The 22,643-nt window shown below is 39.9% G+C and overlaps 1 protein-coding gene across 9 annotated transcripts in view; it reads left to right on the forward strand.

Moving 5' to 3' along the window:
- Positions 1–6,758: 6,758 nt before the first annotated feature.
- The window catches only part of RAB8B (RAB8B, member RAS oncogene family), a 38,099-nt gene continuing 22,214 nt past the window's right edge, over positions 6,759–22,643 (forward strand). For 5 of the 9 annotated variants that reach the window (XM_067305639.1, XM_067305641.1, XM_067305644.1 and 2 more), the window contains exon 1: positions 15,435–15,628. In XM_067305639.1, coding sequence (XP_067161740.1) covers positions 15,505–15,628 — 124 coding nt within the window. In that variant the 5' untranslated portion in view covers positions 15,435–15,504. Of the gene's footprint in view, positions 7,046–8,439; positions 8,522–9,730; positions 9,843–15,434; positions 15,629–22,643 lie in introns of those variants that run through there. The other 4 variants (XM_067305642.1, XM_013957117.2, XM_013957114.2 and 1 more) reach the window with 4 other exon arrangements.

The raw sequence follows: 22,643 nt of genomic DNA on the forward strand, positions 1-22,643 counted from the left end.
CATTGTTTGTATGAATGGTTTATCATGGTTAAAACAACCTTTCAACTCTAATGATCTTGCACAGCCATTTAGAAAGGGATGTCTTTAAAAATTAATCTAAAAATCACTTTCCTCATTCAAAAAAGTAATTATTTATATTTAATACTGAAAATATGCATGGTTTTGCTATTAGTTCTGTTATGACTTGCTGTCCTTCTCAGCTGTTACTGTAAACTGCTGATTTACTGTTACTCATATACCATATGCTTTCCCTATCCAGAATGCTTTTGTTGTTTTGCAAAATATTCCTTCTTTGTATTGTAATCCAATCCAGTATAGAAGCTCAACGGGAGTTTCTAGACCAGAAGAGAGAGGGGGAAACCATGCATTCTAGAATAACAGCTGAACATAAGTGGGTAATTTATATTTGAGAAATAAACTGACAGACTATCAGCATATTCATCAGCATGCTAAAGGGACTAAAGCAATGCTGAAAGCAAATGAGTTGCATGCCCTTTATAAATCCGTCTAGCCTTTATGATCCTTATATTGGAGCAGCTACAGTGATAAAGCATACAAAATGCATTTTTACAGTGGTCTCTGTGTCACCACATGCCTTACACTTCTGTAGTTGATATTAACAAGGGGAAGGGTGCATGCAGCAAGTGTGAGGTTCAAATTCTTGCATTAAATGCCACTATCCAATTGTAATACATTGTTTAGAAGTAAAACTATAAAAATAGAGCTCAGCTGTCTGCAAACTTGCAGGAAAAATTCTCACTTCGAACCATTTATTGAAAAAGAGATTCCAGCTCATTAGTCACTTGTGGTATGTAATTTTTACAAAATCAACCATAATTACATTGTTATATTAACAGGCATTTTTTTTAACAGATAAGGCTTTCAGGAACCCAGATCCAAGTCAGTATGCTGAAGAGACTTTTCAGTGTTGCTTTCTTCTAAATGAACAGCCTGTAAAGAAATCACAGGAGTATAAATGAATAGTCCTTACATTGTCAGACTGCCGTGAAAAATTGCTCACCCAACTTCTGCTATAGAACTTCCGTAATAAATTTAAATTTCATATACCACAAAAGATAAAGATCTAGCACTTTGACTCTACTCCAATCCAACCAGAATGACATGACTTTTATATATCACCTTCTAATAAGGCTCAGGAGTACTATTTTTCTTTTTTTTTCTGGATGCCTTTTTAAATTTCATTCTACTGTTCCACCCCTGACTGGTACAAACCCTAAACTGAAACAGCTGCTAAGGCTGTTGAGCAGCTGAAAGGGTTCCAACACTATTTCAAATATTCTGTCCTCCCATAAGCTACACCTGTATAGTAGTATATGATACAAGCACCACTATATATAATTCACATATGTGTTTACCTTTTAAACAAGAAGTATGAATGAAATCTGGATTCGTTCTTTGAATTACTTTAAACTCTCAAGTGTTTCCAGTGTTTTCCATATCCTAGACCTTGGGTTGTACTTCAAGATACTGGGGTTGCACCAGTTATCCATGCATAATGATAAGTGGTTATTTGCTTCCTTATAAATTATACAAAACAAATTTTGATAGGGAACCCTAGCCAAGTAACTGGAAGGAAGGAAAAAAGCCACCACTGACTAGCAGTGGGAGGGATCACTTTAACCTGACAAAAGTACTCTCCTCCTTTAATGGTGGATAATCACAGGATTTTTTTTTTAACCCTCTAGACTTTGTTCAGAACTAAAATTAAATAGGCCATCTATCTATTACAGTTAGGCTGAAGGAAATTACAAGTCAAAGCATCTAAAATCAAGTGTGACCAAAATATAGCTGCTTAGCTGTTTGGTGTGTCTATGTAGCCAATTAAAAAAAAAGCTGCAGAAAAACAATGTTTTTGCTAATCAACTCTAAACAATTTGAGATTTTTTTCCAGTATCTGTTTTCAAAACCAAAGCTAAATTATTTGCAGACTATAAATACATGATCTTAAGTGCAATATTTGGACTGTTAACGATTGCCCCTTACCTTCTGTGAGCCTAGCCTTTCCCCCAGTAGGCTGGCACAGGACAGTTGAGCACCCTACACACAGAACTACTGTCTGAGCGTGGCTGAATACGGTGGTGATCTTGTAGCATCCTGGAAAACAGCATTATTTTAATTTCTCTCTTGAGTGTTTCTAGCATTTTTTTTAACATAATGAAGACAGCTCTCAGACACTACTTCAACTTGCAACTTTTCACTGATAAAAAGAGAGGAATGTAGGTATTTCATTATCTTAACCTATTTAAAAGTACAGGATACCTCGTAAGAAGTCAAACAAGTACCTCTAACAATAATGTTTAAACTTCTCTTACAGTGCACAATAAACAGCTGCTCTGTATTAATGTGTTCAAGGCACTTGCAATGAGAAGCTTAAGAGCAGTACACAAGAGTTGTTCTACAGTTTAAGTAACCAACAGCATTATTCAACACACATACCATATAGTACTATTTACCATTAGGAAATTTGCTGTATTAACAATATTGTTTTTCCTTTTATCAACATACTGGTCGTACTAAGACGGCATTGAGACAGGCATGTTACCTGTTCAGCTGCTGTACAATTTTAGGAAAAAAACAAATACATGCTAAGTTACCCAGGGCTATTAAAACTGAAAAATTTCAAATTATTTACTGTATGTGTAATTGAACCAGATACCCTAAACAGTGGTCCAAAAATGGATCTATATTTCATTACACAGCATCCTAACTAAACCAAAACAAAGTGTTGCTACTGTAGTTTGAAGTACTTGCTTTTATTAATATGCATCCAAAAGTGACAGCTAATTAACTGAAATTGTTATGACTGTTTATATGGGAATCATCAACAAAGCTTGATGGTTGACAAGCCTCAATTTACCTGCAGTATGTCTCCTGCAAACAGTAGGAGCCTGATACCTTATCTTTATGGCTATCAGAAACTGTTCGTGAAACATTCAGAGACTTATCCTGCTGCTTGGTGAAACTGTTCCATGGTATTTATTCTTTTTTAATGCATGGGGGAAAAGACAGCTATCTCATCCCAAGCTTGAAAGGAGTAAATCAGCAGGCGGTTCTATAGATACAGACTAGGGTATCTGCTAATGGACCTTTTAGATGCTTGTGTTGATACGTTCTTAGGACAAACTTCAGAATAATCTAAGCTCTTCCTTTGGTAAGTAACTTACTCCCCTCTTCTACACAGTGGTTATTCTCAGTTTTGGGGGTTTATATATATATATATACTTTTTTATAAAGCCAACAGGAGTGAAAGTAGAAGCTGCCACCTACTAGACAGTCTTCATACTTTCTTCAAACAATTTTTTTTTCTTAATGACATCAGTTCAAAAGACTCCTAATATGCAGGACAAAACATTCTGTATCTAGAACGCAGGTCAAACTGCAGTGATGCATCCCAATTCTCATAATACTGCACTACCATTGCCGACCTGCTTTCCTGACATGAAGTCTGGTTCTGGACTTTCTCCACTGAATACAAGAACCCATCTATCTGGAGAAACAGGTAATTTGCTATGGTACAGCACTGCTGTTGACAAAGTTTGGCAGCTGTGAATATAAACATTACTGTACAAACCTATTTGCTTTCTGTTTAATAACTGGTACACATAAGGCACATGCTTGGTTGTATTCTGCTAAGCTAGTATCATATTTAAAACAGAAGACTTGCATAGAAAAACTTTACTCAATTCCAGACCCCAAAAGAAGCATTTTGCAGATAATGTCTAAGTTCCATTACTTAAGAAAGCAAAAATGGAATTGTTCTCATACATGGCCTAAACAAAGGGCTTTTTTTAATTAGTCAAGAGGAATTGGAAAGGGAGGTTTTGGAGATGAAAATATTTATAATGGATTTCAATCCAGATGTGAATATAAACAACAGACAAGTAGCTACTGACAAGCATAGAAGCCATTTTCAGGTGGCATCAGTATCTGAAAATATCAGAAAGAGTAGACAAAATAGAATATATGATGTGAGAAAGGTCTCCCGAAACTTCAGAAAAACCCCTGACAAGGAAGCTGGCAGGCAAAGAGAATTCTTATGAGAAAAGATGGCAGCTTTCTACTCTGTTTAAACCATAAAGAGCTGCTGCCAGAATCTTTGTTTGAAAAAAAAATATTAGAAGCTAAAACTTAACAATAGCAAGTGTTGTTTTCCCCCACAAATTTGAACTTCTGTATTGATGAGGTTTTATTTTGGGCGTTGCAAGAAAATGAGCCCAATTAATTTCAACAACTATTTTGCATCTTCAGCAACAGTGGATGATACAAAAGGCTGCCTGATGTCGTGAGCAGTGCCTCAATGAGCGTCATTGTTGAAGCTCTCCTCCTTTGCTCTATATATCCCTAAAAGTCAACAACCAATTAATCCAACAATTATGAATGTAACAGATGACCTATGGGCATAAGCTGGCATTTCTAACTGTATCTTAGTATGTGCATGTGTGAACACTTGTTTGAAGCAAGTTAAATATTTTTAAGTGGCATGTATTTTTTTTTAATAATCATGCTTTACCTTCAAAGAGTTTTAATGATTTTACATCATCTTTAGATGGAAAACAATGTTTCAGAGCATCCTAGAAATCTAAACTACTAAGATAGAACTGGATAATAACAAATACAAGGAAATGAATACAGCAACGATTCACTACACTGCTTCCTGTCAGGATGATCACTGTTCTAAGTAAGTCCATGTATTTTCTTACTGTTTTAATTTTAGTTTAAGATACAGTTTATAGTTCTCTTATACTGCAAGAGTCTCTAAGAGACAAGTTACAATATTTGACAATTTCTGTGCCTCAGTATGAATGCAGCTGTGCTGATCAAAGAAGCTGTTCACTGGTAGAGCATCGTCCTATAATTGTGCTAGAAAATGTTATGTTTTAGTATACGCAGGAGAGATTGTACAGATGTTTCTAAGCCAAAATAATTAAAATCTGTGAGAAGTGGACACAGACAGTACCTTAAACATGTGTTCTGTATGTGGGTTGGATGTCAAGTTGCTTAACAGAAATATGCAAAAGAGAAAGTGGTGTATTTTTTACTTTATATGTAAAGTTCCAGTATATCTGTTTGTATCCTTGCAAAACATTTTTCTGGTTGTTCTTCCAGAATCACCCAACTTAGGAGAAAAATAATGTTATTTTCCATTTGAAACTTGTGCAATGGATGTTTTAAAACACCCCTTTCATTTCAGTTCTTACACATGGAAAGGTTGGTGTTTGTTTTTCCCGCACTTGCCAAGATTTCAGAAAGCAAAAAAAAAAGAAAGAAAAAAAACAACATAATATAATTTCAAACCTCCAGAAAAGAAAGTAAGACCTGATATTTTAAATCAACTCTTCAAAAAGTTTGAAACATTTTATTGTAAAGAAAAAGCAACAAAATTTACAACCATATTTTTTTTAATCTACAGAATACACAAACCACATTTAGGTAAATTATTTTTCAGAGGCCTTTTATGAAGCTGAACTGTGTGCAAAATCAGTTTCATTCCTTTTTTAAGATACAGACATTTTAAGTATTTACCTGGACATTTTACATCCATAAAGTATGAGTTTGGGCTCTGCACAAGACGTTTCTTTTTGTGCTTTTTCTTCTCATCCTCTAAAGAGGGATGCACTAAATCTCTAGCCAACTGGACAGAAAAAAAATGCACTGAATGTTAAATAATGTTCAGTCTAGTTAAATAAACTGCATACTATGAACCATATCTTCTGCTGCCCGTAGTTTGTTCCTGAGCATAGCTGCAAAGCTATATTTAACCTACCTGTGTGAACATTTATTCTTTAGAATAACTTACAATACCATTATTGACTTCTTATGTTACTTGAATCCCGGAATAGAAAATGTAGTATATTAAGAAAAATGCTGTCACTCCAGACATATAGTGAAGTAGCAATGCTAACGTGCGTTTCCCTTGAATTCAAGGGTTGAAGCAGACAGGAATAACCAAAAAACCCTCACAAACGTTTCTAGGTACTTGCTGAGTATCTTGATTCCTGAAATGAATCCGTGTAAAAGCAAGCATGGAGCTATCCCTAAAAAGGAAGGGGGAAAAGGAAAAATAAAAAAAAAGGGGGGGGGGGGAGAGACATTTACCAGATCACGCCACGGCTCTGAGAAAAACAACCTTTGGGAGCCATTAAGTGATTACGGGGAGGTGATAAGCCCCAGAGTCCCAAGGTGGCAGGGCGCGGGCGGCAGCCGGAGCGACGCCAGGCCGCGGGCTCGCCCGCCCCCGCCGCGCCCCGCTCTCTCCGGAGGCGGCAGGGACGGGGCCGGGCGCTGCCCCCCGGCCGCGGCCCGCGCCCCCGGGTCGCTCCAGCCAGGCCGGGCGCCCCGGCACGAGGAGGCCCGAGGGCCGCTGTCACCCAGGAGCGGCCTCCCCAGATGGTCCCCCCTCCTCCCCCCCTCCTCTGGCCTCGGCCGGTCGCGACGGGGTCTGTCCCGGGGCCGGCACGGGGGCCGCTGCGCCGCCCGACGCTGGTAAACAACTCACAGGCATGTCTCCGGCGGAGCCGCCACACGAGCCTACGGCCGCCACCGCCCGCCCCTTCCCTCGGCGCCCGCCGCTTCCGGGAGGCGGGGAGCGTGCTCTGCGATGGGCTGCGTCCGGGATGGGGCGGGGGAACAACCGGCCCCGCCCGCCAACGGTCCTAACGGTCCAGCCGGGGGCGCGCGGCCTGTGATGGGCTGAGTCCTGGGGGGGGGGGGGTGCGGAGGAACAACCGGCCCCGCCCGCCAACGGTCCTAACGGTCCAGCCGGAGGCGCGCGGCCTGCGATGGGCTGCGTCCTGGGGGGGCGGGGGCGCGGAGGAACAACCGGACCCGCCCCCCCAACGGTCCTAACGGTCCTGCCGCGGAGGGGGGCGGCCTCCGCCCCTGGCGTTACATGGCTGCCCGAAGGGAAACGGTGCTGCGAGAGCAGGCAGGCGGACGGGCGGTTCCGGGCACTAGGGCACTAGGGGGAAGACCGGGTGCAAACGGGCGTCAGAGTCTGCTGTGGAAGCGCCTTGCTGGGTATCTGGTACATTTTTAACAGACTTTTAGAAATAAGGAAGGAAACTCATCCTAATACAGAAGTTATTTTTCAGTACTGGAAAAATAACAATGTAATTTCCTTGCATGTAATGTAATTAATTAACCTTTTTTCAGCAAATTACCATAGAGAATGTGTTAAATACACTTCCTGTAAAGAAGTGTTACACACAGCCTTGATGATGGATCTAATGCTTTATCGCCGATAAAATGCAACTTAAGGGAAAGAAAAAGCACAAGACCTTTTATAATGGTCATTGTGATATTGCCCTGCTATAAACACCGTAACGTTCCCTCTGACTAACTCAAGAGCTGATTAAGCACAGAGAAAAACAGTGTTAGAGTATTATTTCAGTTTTCTTTTCTAAAAAAATCTGCTTGTATTTCCTTTTTATAGTTGAATACGTGACATGAAAAAATAAGAAAAATACACTTACTTGTAAAATAGGATTTTTACATGTTCAAGTATAATCGCTAAAAACAATTCATCAGCCTACAGATACTTAGTTCTCTTTTTGCAAGGCATCTTCATATGTTCATTGATCAAGAGATCAAGGTCTCAACTTGAATTTTCAGATCTTAAATGGAGTTTAGAAGACCAATGTACCTTTATACTAGATTTTGACTAAAATGTGACTCAATATTTTATAATAAATAACACCTTATTTTAAGCTGTATATATGTACAAACTCTTCTGGAGTTTCCCACCCAAATAAAAAAAAAAAGAAGAACAATTTTTATGTTAGTTATTTATGCATTTAATTTGATTTAGAAAACCTATGAGAAATAAAAAATTGCTGATAGTAAGAATGAAAAAATAGTCATTAATTTTGTCATTAAGAGGTAGAATTTTTTTATGAGTAATAAGTATGAGTATAATTTGTAAGACTATTGGATTTAACTGAAACAAGCCCCAAGCTGCATTTAAAAGTGTAATTCACTAAAAGTCCATTAAGTGGCACAAATACACCTTATAAAAATCACTTACTATGAAAAGTCTTCAAAAAATTTAAAACAGAATGTCAAGCCACATCCTTTTTGAAGGGAAAACTGATGCATTTAGCAAAAATTTTATCAAAGAAATAGATGTTGAAAATAGTTTAACCAGACATAAAGGTATTCTCCATGCACCTTTTCTGAAATACTTTTTCAATAACTTTGTCAAAAACTGAATTCATTGTATTATACTTTAACATCTAAACTACATAATGCAGATTAACATAACTGTTATCTACTTAGTATATTTGTTAATAACGTTATCTTAAATTTATTATGGTCTAGTAAGAAATATTGCATGAATATGAAAGCTTTTAAAAATTTTTTTCCATTATTGAAGTTTCTTATTTCTTTCTGAGAATTGTTTTAATTTCTCCTAAAATACAGAGCTGGAATTTCCTGTCTTTTCTTCCTCCAGGATTTTAAAAATTTGCCACATGCAGAAGTGAAGATGTAAATTTTCATAGAGGTACATCTGTCTGATGACAATATTCCCAAAGCTGAGACGGCATCTCCAATGCTGCCGGTGTACAAAGCTTTCAAAATATGTTCTCCCTCCCCCCAAACCCCACGTTATTCTGCAAGAATAGACCCACGTGTTGTAGTGCTTCAAGCCATTATATTGTTTTTTCTTGTCTCTCGGTCACACCCATCACACTGTAGTGCTATGTTAGCATTTTTTTTCCTTATGCTCTGGAGAGATGATGACACCTACCAAGGGTATTTTGCAAGTCCTTTTCATTATATCATAGGGACTTTGAAAGGCCCTGACTCATGCTCTGCATGCTGTCCTGTGAAGTTAGGAACATGCACTAGTTATCAGTACAGAGCAGCTGGCTCAAGTTCTTGCTTCTTAACTGTTTCTACTACCTTTCGGTCTTTTTCAAATGTATGGTGTTTACCTGCAAGAAGAAAGGAGAGAATATATTAAGGCAGTTGATTCAGAATCTGGAAGAGAATTATATGTTTCTTTGGTTATGATAATACCTTCACAATATATAAAGCAAACAAAACAAAACAAAAAAATCTTCAAGTACTGCCTTCCTTCACTTCTTCCTTCTAACCTTCCTTTCATAAATGTTTTTCCTGCAAGGTCCATCCGGTGCCTGAGGAAGACTGTAGATTCACAGTTTACATTAAAAACAGGTTTCTGTGGAAGACAGGGCACACAGGATGATCTGAAAACAGGATGTGTATGGGACACATCCCTCTATTTGGTTCTCTATTTTGGTTTTACTTGGAGATTCATTTCCCTTTCATAGCAGCTTGTAGTTGAGCGTGACTTGCTAAAGGAGTCAGTTATAATGGATTACATTCAATCTTATGATATAAATTTTTTGAAGTACGCTATTTGGAAAGCAGAAATGCAGCACAGAGCTTTATGTTGCAAGTTAACTGGGAGAGAAATGTAGTCCGTTTTTGCCAGGTTTGTACCACAGTGACATGGCCTACAGAGTATATATACAAGTCCAAGAGAAATTACTTCCCCTTTCCAGTCTTCCCTCTGCAAAAAATAAAAAGACTTTAATCTCATTTCAGAGAAAAGAACAAGAAGCACTGTCTGTCTGCTAGAACAACTAGAGAAAATTTCCAGAAGTTGTTCTGGAGATGTTTAAAAACAACATAATGATGGTTACTTTTTTTCCACATAATGAGTGGAAGTCTTTTGCTGTTTCAGAGCTGAAGCTGAAACTCTCTGATGACATGCATTGTGGTGATCTCTCGCTGAGTTGTGCCTGGGATGCGCTTTGCGACGTGGGAGGCCACACTGGAGTGCCTGCTCGCACCCGGTACTACTCCATTCTCTTCCTTTTGCAGCCTTCAGCAGCAGAGCTTGGGGGGGTGGTTAGGATTTGCTATGTGATGTTGCCAGAATACAGGCTATTGGGGTGTTTACTACAGGACATCTTTCAAACTGAGCATGGTCTCCAAGGAGATGTATATTGACTATTCTAGAAAAAATGAATTCACCCTAATAATGCTTCCTGTGGTACATTTAGAATACTAAAATGTGGGTAGGTGTCTCTGTAGTATTATCATTAAAACTATTTAGATTTCCATATGTTAACCAACTCTAAGCTGCGCTCAAAACTAGTTTCCCTTCAAGTTGTATGTTTGACCTGGAACACTGTCTGCCTGTGGTTTTGTTCATACTGCAGAATTAAGTATAATAATTTTTAATTGGTTATAAATTAATGGTATAAACCCTGGGATGTGTTCACTGGGTTTAAATATGGCTTATGCTGAGATAGTTCTGATTGGCAAGGGAATTTGAAGAAGGTCCACTTTTAGCATTAATCTTATTAACAAACCTTGAACTTCATGGAATTTACAGATAAGAATCTTATAGTGCTTTTCCTTTCTGGGATTGAGGGAGACCAAACTGTACATACTTTGTGTAATTTTTCTTGTTAATGGCTTGACTTAATCTCTTCTATATAAAGTTCTGCAACACATACATGTATACATACATACATAGATATGAAGAATTCATACATTTAGGTCACTCGGGTAAAGGAAAGTACCGCTCTTTCTAAAGACCAAAAAAATTAAACATGTGGATTGACATTTTTTTAAGTAAAAAGCAGGACATATTGAATGCACTGAGACAAAGTGTAGAATGAGCATAGAAATATCCACCTGCAGAGCAAGACATACTTACTAGAACTGGCAAATAAGTGGCAGTTATTTAAAGGAATGTCACATGGTAGTCATCAAACAGTAATAAATTTCAGTGGCATCTGCCAAAAACAGAGTTGTTAAGGATATACATGAAAACTATTATTATATTATTTACCAGAGTCCAAAAGTTAAGGAGCAAAGCTCATGTTCATGATTTTTAGTTAGGTGGCATTCTGGGAAAGACTGCCTTGTAAGCTTAACTTTTGCAGGACTTGCACCTGTAGACTCCAATTAGTGACAGAATAACAGGATCTTGGTTCTACCAACATTTTAAATAATTCTGTTGTTTTTTGAAGCCTTGTATTTAAACAATTAAGACTTAGAAATTCCTACAATTTCATACACATTGAATGAAAGAACTTGATTAAAGAAGTATTTTCACACAGCAATATGTGTTCTGTATGGGGTTCTTTTATACTTAGCTAATCTTCTATTTGAATAGAGGGGGAAAAAAGATTTTTGAAAGTTAGAAGTAATGAGTCTATCATTTGAGACAAGTAGAAACGAGAGTGGGAATTAAGGAGCAAGACTGTAATCTGTTATTTTCCTAAAAATGTAGATGTCAGTAAACTAGTCACAGTATTTTCTGGGGTTTTTATGCGTATGTAAAGGTTGTTGTATTTATTGCATATGAATCGAGGGAGTAATTGCATTGCGCTACTCATGTTAGTGCCTTTCTTGACAAGATCTCAGTGCTTTAACAGATGCACTTTACATACATCTCAGTGACTAAGGGAATTTTGCCATATCTTGTTTGGGACTCAACATCTGTTTATTGGATGAGTTTCAACTGTGATATTCAGGCAAAACTGTTAGGGCAGTTGAGACTGAACTTGGAATTTTATTTTGGGGGTTTTAAAAGGTTTTAAAGTGTTGCTTTTTTTTTTTTTTGAAATGTACAAATCAGCATCATAGTCAACATCTAGGCAACATTGTTATGGTGCTATCCCCATTTATATAGTCACAAAAGGTAAACTATAATGTCAACCATTTTCAACTTCATACATCAGTATACCCCTCAGTGGTTCTCCCCTGTCAGACACAAATAAAATGTTTAATCTTAGTTGACCTATTTCACTGCAATGTCACATAAAACAAATACTGTCTTTTTCAATTTAGTGCTAAAACAGAGACTGGGTTTCAAAGTATTTTCATGGACCAAGTATCAGACTGGATTAAGTGTTAAGCCCTAAGAGCTTTGATAGTATTCTTCAAACTTTTACTGAAGTATTGCAAGGTATGCAGTTGTACAATTACAGCTTTTACATGTTCAAAAAAATCAAAAATAATATAACTTTCAGTCTTTATATCTTGTTTTTAAAGTAACTTTAAAGTTGGTGGTTAAGTAAACATCTGTCCTCTGAGTCTGGCAAACTGGCACTTTTCCAGATCAGAACAGAACACAATATTGCAAAGCACCAGTGTAATTAAAGAGGGAAGTAATTTGCATTATTTTTCTATAAAACTACTCTTGAGTAACAGATGGCAGTCACAAACATACTGCTCCAAAGACATATGGAAACCTACTTGTTCCATAAATCTCAGAGTGAATATTAACCCCCAAATTACTCTCTTCATTGCTAAAAGAAGATGATACAGTCAGTAATCTTCAGCAGGGCCCTAATTACAGTACATAGCAATTCATGTCTCTGAAAATACAGATATATGGAAATGTTTCAGAGATTACTTTTTCATTTGCAGTTTGCTATAATCTAATTATTCATGCTAGTCTGAAGTAATTAATCTGTTTGGTTTTACTGCTTCAGTGCCAGCTTGTCATTATCATATATAACCTTAAATCTTATAATAAGTACTTCAGCAGCCCATCTTAACATCTAAACAGCCCAATTGTCAATAATACTGTAAAAAAATGAACTAAGCAGCCATGTTTTCAAATTCCAGCCTGAACAGGGTTGAGCTCTGCAAGTGTGTTAATATCAACCGGCAGACCTTTCCCCTCCAAAATCTTTGTTTTGCCACCTTGGCTCCCCTCTATCAGACAGTATCCTGATCTGCCACAGGTCTTAATCAAACAAACAGTGAAATTTTTACTTGAATCACCAACACAGCACCTATGTTAAGAATTTAGATTTTAATACAATTAACCAGAAGTTTGATTAGCATTTATGACAAGCTTTTATTGAACCTAGCTTGTAAGCTTGTACAGTTTTACATCAGATTTGTTACTGGATCTTTTTTCATGATTTGTAACACAAACATATGTTGGTCAGGAACACCACCAAACTGAGTAATACATGATTAAGAACATAATGCCATATTAAGCCCTTGTTTTCTCAAGGTTTATCATGACTGAAGTTACTTGTGTGGGGGCAGTCCCATCTAGAGGGTACTTGAGAATCTTGCACACAGGGAAAAAAAATCAGAGGGGTGCATGTTATGCCCTTGGTGTCTGCTAATGCCACAGCTCACCCCTGCCGGTGCGCAGGGTAGCTGCTGAGCCAGCCACCCCGTCAGATGAAGTGGCAGGGGGTGTTCCTGTGTCAGTAGGTGCCAAAGAGCCGTTCTCGCACAGGGGTGAGGGAAAGCCTACAGCGGGCTGAAAAGAACATTGGCGTTTCGAGCCTTGCAGGATGGCAATCCCTTAATGAATAATTTGGGGAAAACTGCTTCTTTTCCTTTGCTTTCCTAAGAGAGAAGTAAGTAGTGTTGTAGTGACTTACACAAATAGAAATTTCTCTTTATAGCTTGTTTAGAGGCATATTACAACTTTAAAAATTAAAGCAGTAGATCTTTGCTGTCATTTTAAATTGTTTCAGTAATGTTATTTATTTTTATAGCACCTTGTAACATCCTGTAAGGAACACAGCATAAAAAAATATGTAATGAGGCTGCCTCACATTAAAAGATAATTACCAGTGGAAAAAGATGGGAAAAGGACTTTATTCAGATGGTGTAAAATACCCACATACTGCTCTAGAATACACACATTTTTAACTCTGCTTGAGACTGAGTGAAAATAATTTTCTGTGTTGTGTGAATTACAGTTTATTCCTTACATGACACTCCCAAATCTATACTTAAAAGAAACAGTTGAGGCCACATGCTCATCCACTTTTTCACCTCTACTTGTTAACGATGTACATATAACTGAAGTGCAGTATTATGCCATTATTTATTGTGTCACTTCAGGTAACTACGTGGCTCTAATTTACAAATTTTGATTGGTTTCCAAAGAGAATTTAGCCCAATCCCTTGCAGAATGTGACCACCTGATTGCTCAGTGGTAGCAATTCTCCCCATGCCATTAAATTCAGAATGCATCTGTTTCTATGTAGAAAACTCATGCATCCACTGTAATTTGAGCATTGACACGAAAAATACAAGATACAAACTTACCAGTAGTGTCAGTGCATTTAGGATGAAGCTCAGTATTCTTTATGCTGGCTTCCTATTTCTTTCATCTGCTGATACTCTTAAAGTAATATTATTTCTTTTAGTTTTTAAGGTTTAGCATTCCTGAAAGGTAATATATGCTAGAACACACTACAAACTTGATATTACAAAATCAAACTACAGATACACATTTTAAAACTCAATCTCAAAAATTACATTTATGGAAGACTGTTAATATGAAAATATATAGACAAGTAGCTTGCAGGGTACTTTGATTTGTCCAGCTGTAGGCAGTTGGTGAAGCCTTTCTGTAGATGCTGGTCTCAGATCTGAAGCTCCCGGGCAATATGTTGCCTGCAAGATCCTCTGATGTTGCTTGCAGCCTTAGGAAATAGGAAAGCTAGAAATGAGGCTGGCAGCTCTAGTCCATGTTAACAGGAGCAGCAAAATGTGGTGTTTTGCAGCATGCTACTGAACGTAGCTACCCGAGAGCCAGCGTTGCTGTGCTCAGATGCACACAGGCCATCTGGTGCAGCGCTGGTTCATTGTGGAAAGCCCACAAAAGTCTGTCCAAAGCTTTATCTTTGTTCTTCAGTTAAGTAGAAGATATTCAAATACTTAGAAATCATTGTGTTAAGGGTGATGTGAGCAATACCACTGAAGCATTATTTTGGTGATAGACTTATTTTGACAGGGAACTGTTGTTTTTTATAAGCAAACCACTAAGATAGGGTTACCCAAATGAGCGTGTTTAGATGTATTAGGCTGTGCCACAACTGCTGCAGCTGGCTGCCTGGCCCCGGGAGGAAGGGAAGCCTTTCATGGGGAAGCAGCTCTTCTGCGCGGACACAAACACAGATACTATAAACAGATTTGAATTTAGCACTGCTTCGGCGTCATTACCAGCTCGTAGCTCTGTGCTATCTATGTGCAATGTAATGGCGGCCGCTGTCCCCCGCTGGGGGTTGTATCGGGCAGAAACGCTGTGCTGGGAAGACAACTGACTTTTACGCCTATTTCCCGGGAACAGCCCTGTGTTTCAGACCGCGGCAGGATAAACTGCTGCGGCCCCACTCGGAGAGCGGAGTCCCCGCTGCCGCGCCGCGCCCGCAGCCGCGGGAGCTCGGCGGGGGCGGGGGCGGGGGCGGGGGCGGGGGCGGGGGCGGGGGCGGGGGCGGGGGCGGGGGCGGGGGCGGGGGCGGGGGCGGGGGCGGGGGCGGGGGCGGGGCGTTCCGCCCCCAGACGGCGCAGGCGCGCCGCGAGGCGGGCGCGCCGCCGGGGACTACATCTCCCGTCGCCCCCCGCGGCACTTCCGGCGGCGCCGTGACGGGCCAGGGCGGGGCCGCGCCTGCCTCCCGCCCTCGCTCGCTCCGTCCTTCCCGCTGCGGGTGGCGGCGAGCCGGAGGCCGAGCGAAGATGGCGAAGACCTACGACTATCTCTTCAAGCTGCTGCTGATCGGCGACTCGGGCGTGGGCAAGACCTGCCTGCTGTTCCGCTTCAGCGAGGACGCCTTCAACACCACCTTCATCTCCACCATCGGTGAGCGGCCGCGCCGCGCCGAGCCGCGGGGTGGGCTCGGGGCGCCTCCGCCGCGGGGCCGGGGCCGGGGCTGGGGCTGGGGCCGGGGCTCCCGGCGGGGCCCTCCCGGCGCGGGGCGGGGGCGGGGGCCGCGCCGCGGGAGGGAGGGAGCCGCCGCTGCCCGCGGCCGGGCCGCGCTCGCCGGCCTCTCGCGGCGCGGCAGCCCCGCGGCCGTTGCGGGCCGTTGCGGGCCCCGCGCGGCCGGAGGCGCCGCCGCGGGGAGAGCGGGGCGCGCCGGCTGCGGGCCGCGGCCGGGCCTCCCGCGCCGCTGGGCGCCCGGGGCCGGGGCAGAGCCCTGCCGGCCGCGGAGCAGCCTCCCGCGGGGGGGGGGGGGCGGCCCGGGCGCCGGGGCAGGAAGGGGGGCGGCGGCGGCCCCTTCCCCGGCGGCCGCAGGCGGGAGCAGCCTGTCACTCGCCCCGCGGTGGCGGCAGGGGCCGCTCTGCGCTCCCCCCTGCGGGCGGCCTGCCTCGGGCAGCGCTCCCTCCCCCGGCTCGGCCCCCGTGAGCGCCTTGCTCGTATCAACAGTTGGCTCTTCCTCGGGTGTGCGGATTCGCTGAGCCGCCTTTTCTTCTTTCTTGCCGTGGAAACTCCTGTTCATGTGGACTTTTTTTTTTTTTTTTTTAATAAAAAGCTGTTTTCAGAACTGCCTCAGTAATGAGTCATATACGAAATCCATAATATGACACGAACAGGCTTATAGGTGCTTTTTTTGTAAGTTGTGCTCCTTATTGTTTCACTGCTGTTCCTTTCACGTTTGTACGTAAGTTCTCAGAAAATGGAAGATGGCTTGAGCTGTTCAGGCTGGTCGTTGCTCATGTTGGGCTGAGCTACGTAGTTGCAGTGACCAAACTGCTCTTAGCAGATCGTTGACAAATCTCTTTTCTTGGGTGAGCTTCTCTAAACGTGCATGTGCGTATTTATATACATATAGCTCAAATCTGCAGGGTTTGAAGTAGTTCTGTTTAAGAACTGTGTAGAAATGCCTTTGTGATTAAATAGAGGAACTTCCTTGATAAAAGCCGAGTTTGGTTATTAGACTCGATGGTGAAAAGGAGTGCTTCTAAAACTCAACTAACCTGTTTTAATGAGATCTAATATATTAAAACAGAGTACTGCGGTTTGAGTTTTTGTAAGACTTGTTTTAAAAGTTGTGTTTATATTTAGTTCAGCAGAAAGGGATTTTTTTGTTTTTTGTGGGTTTTTTTAAGTCCTTTACTGAGATATTGTTGAGTTGAAATCTCCTGCAAAACTGGAGATATATGGTTAACTTCTAGTAGTTGGGGTCACTTTTAAAATAAAATGAAGTATGCTCTTTTCAGGATGAAGGGATAAATTCCTGTGGAGGTTGCTAGTATTTAGGAGAGCAAAACCAATGTTAACTTTGAAGAATAATATTAAGAGAATGAGTAGGCTCTCTTTGTTTTAAGGAAATTGATTTAAAGATGAGATGAAATAATATATGACTTATTCTGTGTTACTGAAATGTCATTGCCTCTTTAGACACTTTATTGTGTTGAGCACTTGATGCACAGGGAAGAAGTGAAATCTTATTTAAGCAGATGTGAATGACTAAACTGGATATCACTGGCATTTCTATGGCTTAAAAAGAAAAACCAGTTTTTCTAAATTTCAAAAAAAGCATTTTTACAAAACTAAAATTGCATGCTCCTTTCCCCGCTGCTTGCTCTTTTCAACCACTTTTTCAAATGCTACATCAGTAACACCAACTGATCAAGGCCTGAGTAGCAGTTATCTAAAGAATATTTTGCTCTGTGTGGTACAATAAAAGGCTTAATAGAGATTATTAAATGCTGTATGGTTTTCAAAAAAAAAATTAAGTTGGGTGCTGTACTAAATATAAAATAACTCTTTAAAAAGAGATGGCTAACACAAATGGATGCCTCACTGTTTTTTCTAGTCATCTTTTATCATGATGCTTCTTGAACTGCTTAGTCCCTTGATGTTTCCTTTTGTGCACTGATTCACTTTGAAGTCTTGAGGATGCTGAAGATGGTGCTGTTTTTTCTTACCTTATTCAGTAAATGTAAGATTTTATTGTTGTATGTCCTTCCCTTATATTTGCTTTTATAAGGCACTGATATCACCACTAATCAACCTGAAGAAAGTTACTAATAATTGAGGCATATTTCTGATTTGTCAAGCTGTATTTATGGTTTCACAATCACATTTTCCTATTTGTATAATTTTTCTTCCAGTCTTTTTTTGTTTTTAGCGAAGGACCTACAAAGAGAAAAGTTGACGACACAGGAAATAGTGAAATTGTTCATACAAAGTGCTGATGGATGCTTAAATAAAGTACTCAGTTTTTGGTTTTTTTCAGTCTTTCTCATGTATTGGTTGTATTACTTTTAAGTCACTCATGCAGATCTAAGCTGTATGTTCTTGAAAATGCTCTTTTAAAAAAAAAAAAAGTGCAGTGAGTGCATGCTGATTGTTTGGTACTGGTCAGTTTTACAGTCATAACTAATGTATCTGATGAGCTTAGGGGAATTCTGTATTTAACACCTCTGAATTTATTCCTCCACTGATAAAGCATAACCAATGATGGCATGGAGGGAAACTCAGAAATGCAGTGCTTTTCCCAGACAGGCCTTTGCCAATTGAAATGAATTTTTCAGGTCCCTGGATTAGCATTCCTGGTTGAGTACACAGTCTTCCTGAGGTATAAACTGCCAGGCTGCCTTGTTTATATGCTCTCCAGAAAGAGGCTTCTCCAATACAGTGCTTCTTATTAGTGCCTTCAGCTCACAGTCATTTCAATTAGTACCTACTATGTTGTATGCCCTGAGTGGTACCCTAGATCTCTTCTAGTCTGTCTGATTCCTAACAAGACTGGAGTTGTTTTAACTCCAGAATCTGAAAAGGCATCTGCTTGAGATGTGATGTCAAATTTTATTGTTTAATCATACTCATAAATATTGTTTGTATGTGAGGTGAGCCATTTAGGGACCTCTAACTACATTATGTAAAACTTCTAATTGTTTTAAACTTTTTTTCTTAGACTCTACATCTAGAATTTGAACCAATTTTATTGCTATGATTAAATGTCCAAGCCCAAAGTATCTTTCTTATCCTTTCCCAGTTGCATTGTTATTCACTAACTTCAGTTACCAGAGTGATGGGAACTTTTTCCTGACAGTTGTGGAAGACAAAAAGAGGAGGAAAAGAATATGGAAATCTTGGGTTTTATTATAGAATATTCATATTATTTATATTCAATGTTCATATGATAGGAATGAGTCAATAATGAGTTGTAGTTATTCTGTTTTCTTAACAACGTGCTTGTGTCACTGAGCCGAACAGCTTGTTTTACAGATTCCTTTCTCTTCTGCTGTCATGCAAGCCATGTCTGTAAGGCTAAATCTTGGTAGTTTGCTTGGAGGCTTACAGGTGGTCCCTTGATTTTTTTTTTTTTTTTTTTTTTTCTCCTCAAGACTGTGTTCATGCTATAACCATGGCTGTACTGGTTCAGACTGTAAGTCCATCTAGCCCAGTATCCTGTGGCCAACAGTTGCATAAGGAGTAAGAAGAAAGCGCAATGCATGCGTGCTTATAATTTACCAGAATATTTTTTTTGAGTGAGCCTTGACTCAGGGGCTTTCTGTCTTCATCTTGGCTATCTGGAATAACTAACACAGCCAGCAAACTTTGCCATTGACTAAGAGAAGTGAACCAGCAATCTGTTTCCAATGTTCCTTTAGTTACTCTAAGTGGTGTGTTTTCAACTTGTGGTCTGCAGGTCTTTGGCCTTCAGCAATCTGAAATTTATTACATGTATCTCTCATTTCTGAAGGGATTGACGAGCCAAAAAAATCCATCACTACTGTGATTACTAGTAAGGATCAGCTTTTCACTGTTAACATAGGATAAAACTCTTCTTACAATGGAAATTTATTGTGTAAGGTTATGTTGTTCAGTTTGCTTCCTGAGTGGAGACTTCTGCTTTTACACACATCTACATGGAAAGTAAAATGCAATCAAGTCAGCTAATTTTCACACTTCAACTCCTAAAGCAAAACTTATCTTGGAGTATCTAAAGTGCACTTTGTTAGTACTTTTAATACAGTGTGCGAGAATAAGAAGCATTAATTTGTTAGTCTCCAACTATCTAACTTGCTGTTCAAGTAGTGCTGTCTGGTAAAACTGGATTGGGTTTATCGTTCCAAATAGTAAGGCTTATTCTTTGCATTCCTTCCAACTTTTTGTATAAACTGGTTTCTATGAGAGTAAAGTCATATCTTTTAGCTGAGAGCATTTCTGACTTAGTACGAAGACTTGCTGACTCTAAAACAAAATTTGTCATATTTATTTTTAATCCAAGATGATACCAGTATTAGGCAGGAAGTTGGCCACACGAGGCAGTACTGTATCTGCGAGCTGAAACAATTTGTTGATTTTACAGAAGTAACTTTTCCTCGGCCATCATCTTGCAAAATAGGCCACTACTCCAGCAGTCAAGCACGTGTGTGCTGACCTTTGAACACATTGATGAAAATCCTTTGACAAGCAAAATTACCAACTTCCCTTTTGCAGTGAAACTTCTATGTCTGTAATGTGTAATGGAAATTGTTTCAGTGTACTCAAACTATGCCTCACTGAATATTGCGGCTCTTGTCCCCACAGTTACTTGTATTATAGACAAAAAGTAGCTGAGGAGAGGCAGATTCTCCTCCAAAAGAGCATGGGCATACTAAAGCTTGATGGGAGGAAAAAAGGAGTCTCTTTTGGACTTCTCTAGATGATGGGAGCTATAGAAGAAAATAACCCTCATGAGCTTGGGGAAGGAATAGTCAGGAATGAGTTACTGGCAGTGCTTTATAAATGGTCATTTTTATTAAGGGAATTGTAAATCTGATTTTGAAAGCTGTGAGGCTAGTAGAAACTGTCTCAGGTGGTGCTGTTATTCTTGTATGCACTTCCATTCTGCAGGTGCAAGATTCATAAGATCTGGGACTCGGGTATCTCTGTGAGGAGGTGGTCAAGGGTTTAAGTAAGAAGGGGAAGACAGCATTAGGGAGGTAAATATGAAACTGGAGAAGGATTCAGAGTTCAGGGTATGTGATGGGGAGTCACCAAGATGCTAATCAGAAAGGATTGCTGTTAGAGATATCATAGGTTTAAAAGCTTGTCTCTTGTGACATTAAAACTGACACCAATGCCTAGCTGGTAACAAAAGACACCTTAGACTTTGATTTCCGTCTACCGATGAGATCGTATTGCCCTTTTGTGTTCTGTAAGGGGCCAACACAAATGAAATTGTTTGGCTTTAGTTAAAAATGCTGTTGCAGCTTCCTTGCTGTATGTTATTCTGAAACAGCGTGACAGATGTCGAACTGCTTCATGCCTATTCTTAATTGGCAGATGGAGCTCCATCTTGGGTATGTGTTATCTGGTTATCTGAGTGACAGGAGGGCAGCTTGGAGCTGCTTTTGTGACTTGCTGTGAATACACAGTTAAGAACACAGAGTAGCACTGAATGAGTGTAGGAACAAATGTATTGTTTAATTGATTGGTACAGGCTTTGAGAAAGGTATTGAAGCATATAGCTTCTGGGTTTTTTTGTTTGTTTTATAGGACTTCCCAGTGCTTCTGTGATAGGGCAGCTAAGAGCCATCTCTTTAACAGAAATACATCTTGAACTGACTTCTTCCAAAACTTACTGAAAATTCATAATACGTGGTGAAGAATACATGCAGTGTTTATAGTGATGTTTTATTTCAGGTTTTGTGATGGCATTACAAACAAACATCTAATTTCCAAGAATATTACATGGCTTTTTAGCTTTAATCAAATGTTATGGTAGTTTAAATACCTTGTGCATCAAGGTGACTCTAGATGTGTGAAATGGATGAGATCCATTTCATGCATGTGAATAGTCTATGAATAGTACTAAATTCAATGGAGTTGCACTGTATAAAGCTTTGTACAAGCAGAGTTGATCCAGAGGCTTTTAGTTGCCTGACTCAGAACTCAAGTCAGCAAGTTGTTGTTCCCACTCGGTGGCAGTGGGAGGTAATTTTGTACCTCCTTAAGTCTTTTTTTGACCAACAGTTGTGTCTAATATCATTTAATCTTGTGAGTTTTAGTAAGCTTTCCTTTGAAATGTAAGCTATGGTCTGTTGTATAATGAATGAGTAGGGCATTCCAGCATTCCTATAAAACTTCCAAAAATCTTCATCTCTGCTCATCTTTTTGAACTGTTTCTAGTTTTATAGAAGTGATTTGTAATTTATATTTGCTCCATCTACCACTACCCAATTCAACATTTCTTTCCTCTGCCCCTAGCCCTGCCTTGATATCCCTGAATCTCTCAAGGAGGTGTTTGGCAATGTAGTTGTTAAGCTGTAGCAAAGTTTAGCTGTACAGACTAACTGTTTCCTTCAACTCTTCATACCACTGTGTTTTAAATCTGCAGCTGACAGAATCTGCATGCAGTGCCTGTCATACCTACTGCTGCAGTAGGAGATAAAAGGTGCATTGTTTGTACCATGTAAGGCTTTTCTATTTAACTCATTGATGACTTATCGCTGCTTCTTTTACTTCATGCATTGTAGGACCCTCTGTATGATTGTTTTTATATGGTGGCTCTTCCATTATAAACTAACAGTTGTATGGTCCTAAAGTCTTTATTTCTTCACTCTGAATAACCACTTCACTATATACATTCAGATCAAGTGGAGTCCTAAAGTTTTAAGAGGGTTTAAAAATACATAAGTGAATAAATAAAAAGCCCATTCTCCATTTCTTACTGGACAGTCATATAGGCTAATCTGGACCAGAAATTACTAAATAAAAATAAACCTAACCTCCTTGTCCAGTACTCATCAGTGCAGCTGAAGTGTGGAATACAAATAGTGAACAATGAACTTTATAGTGGTAAGGATAGTGTTGATTGTATAGGATCTTTTTAATACGGCTTTTTTTCAACCTTTTGGATGTTTAATATGCTTTACTT

This window comes from Apteryx mantelli, chromosome 15 (genome assembly GCF_036417845.1).
Source record: "Apteryx mantelli isolate bAptMan1 chromosome 15, bAptMan1.hap1, whole genome shotgun sequence".
Taxonomy (NCBI): Eukaryota; Metazoa; Chordata; class Aves; order Apterygiformes; family Apterygidae; genus Apteryx; species Apteryx mantelli.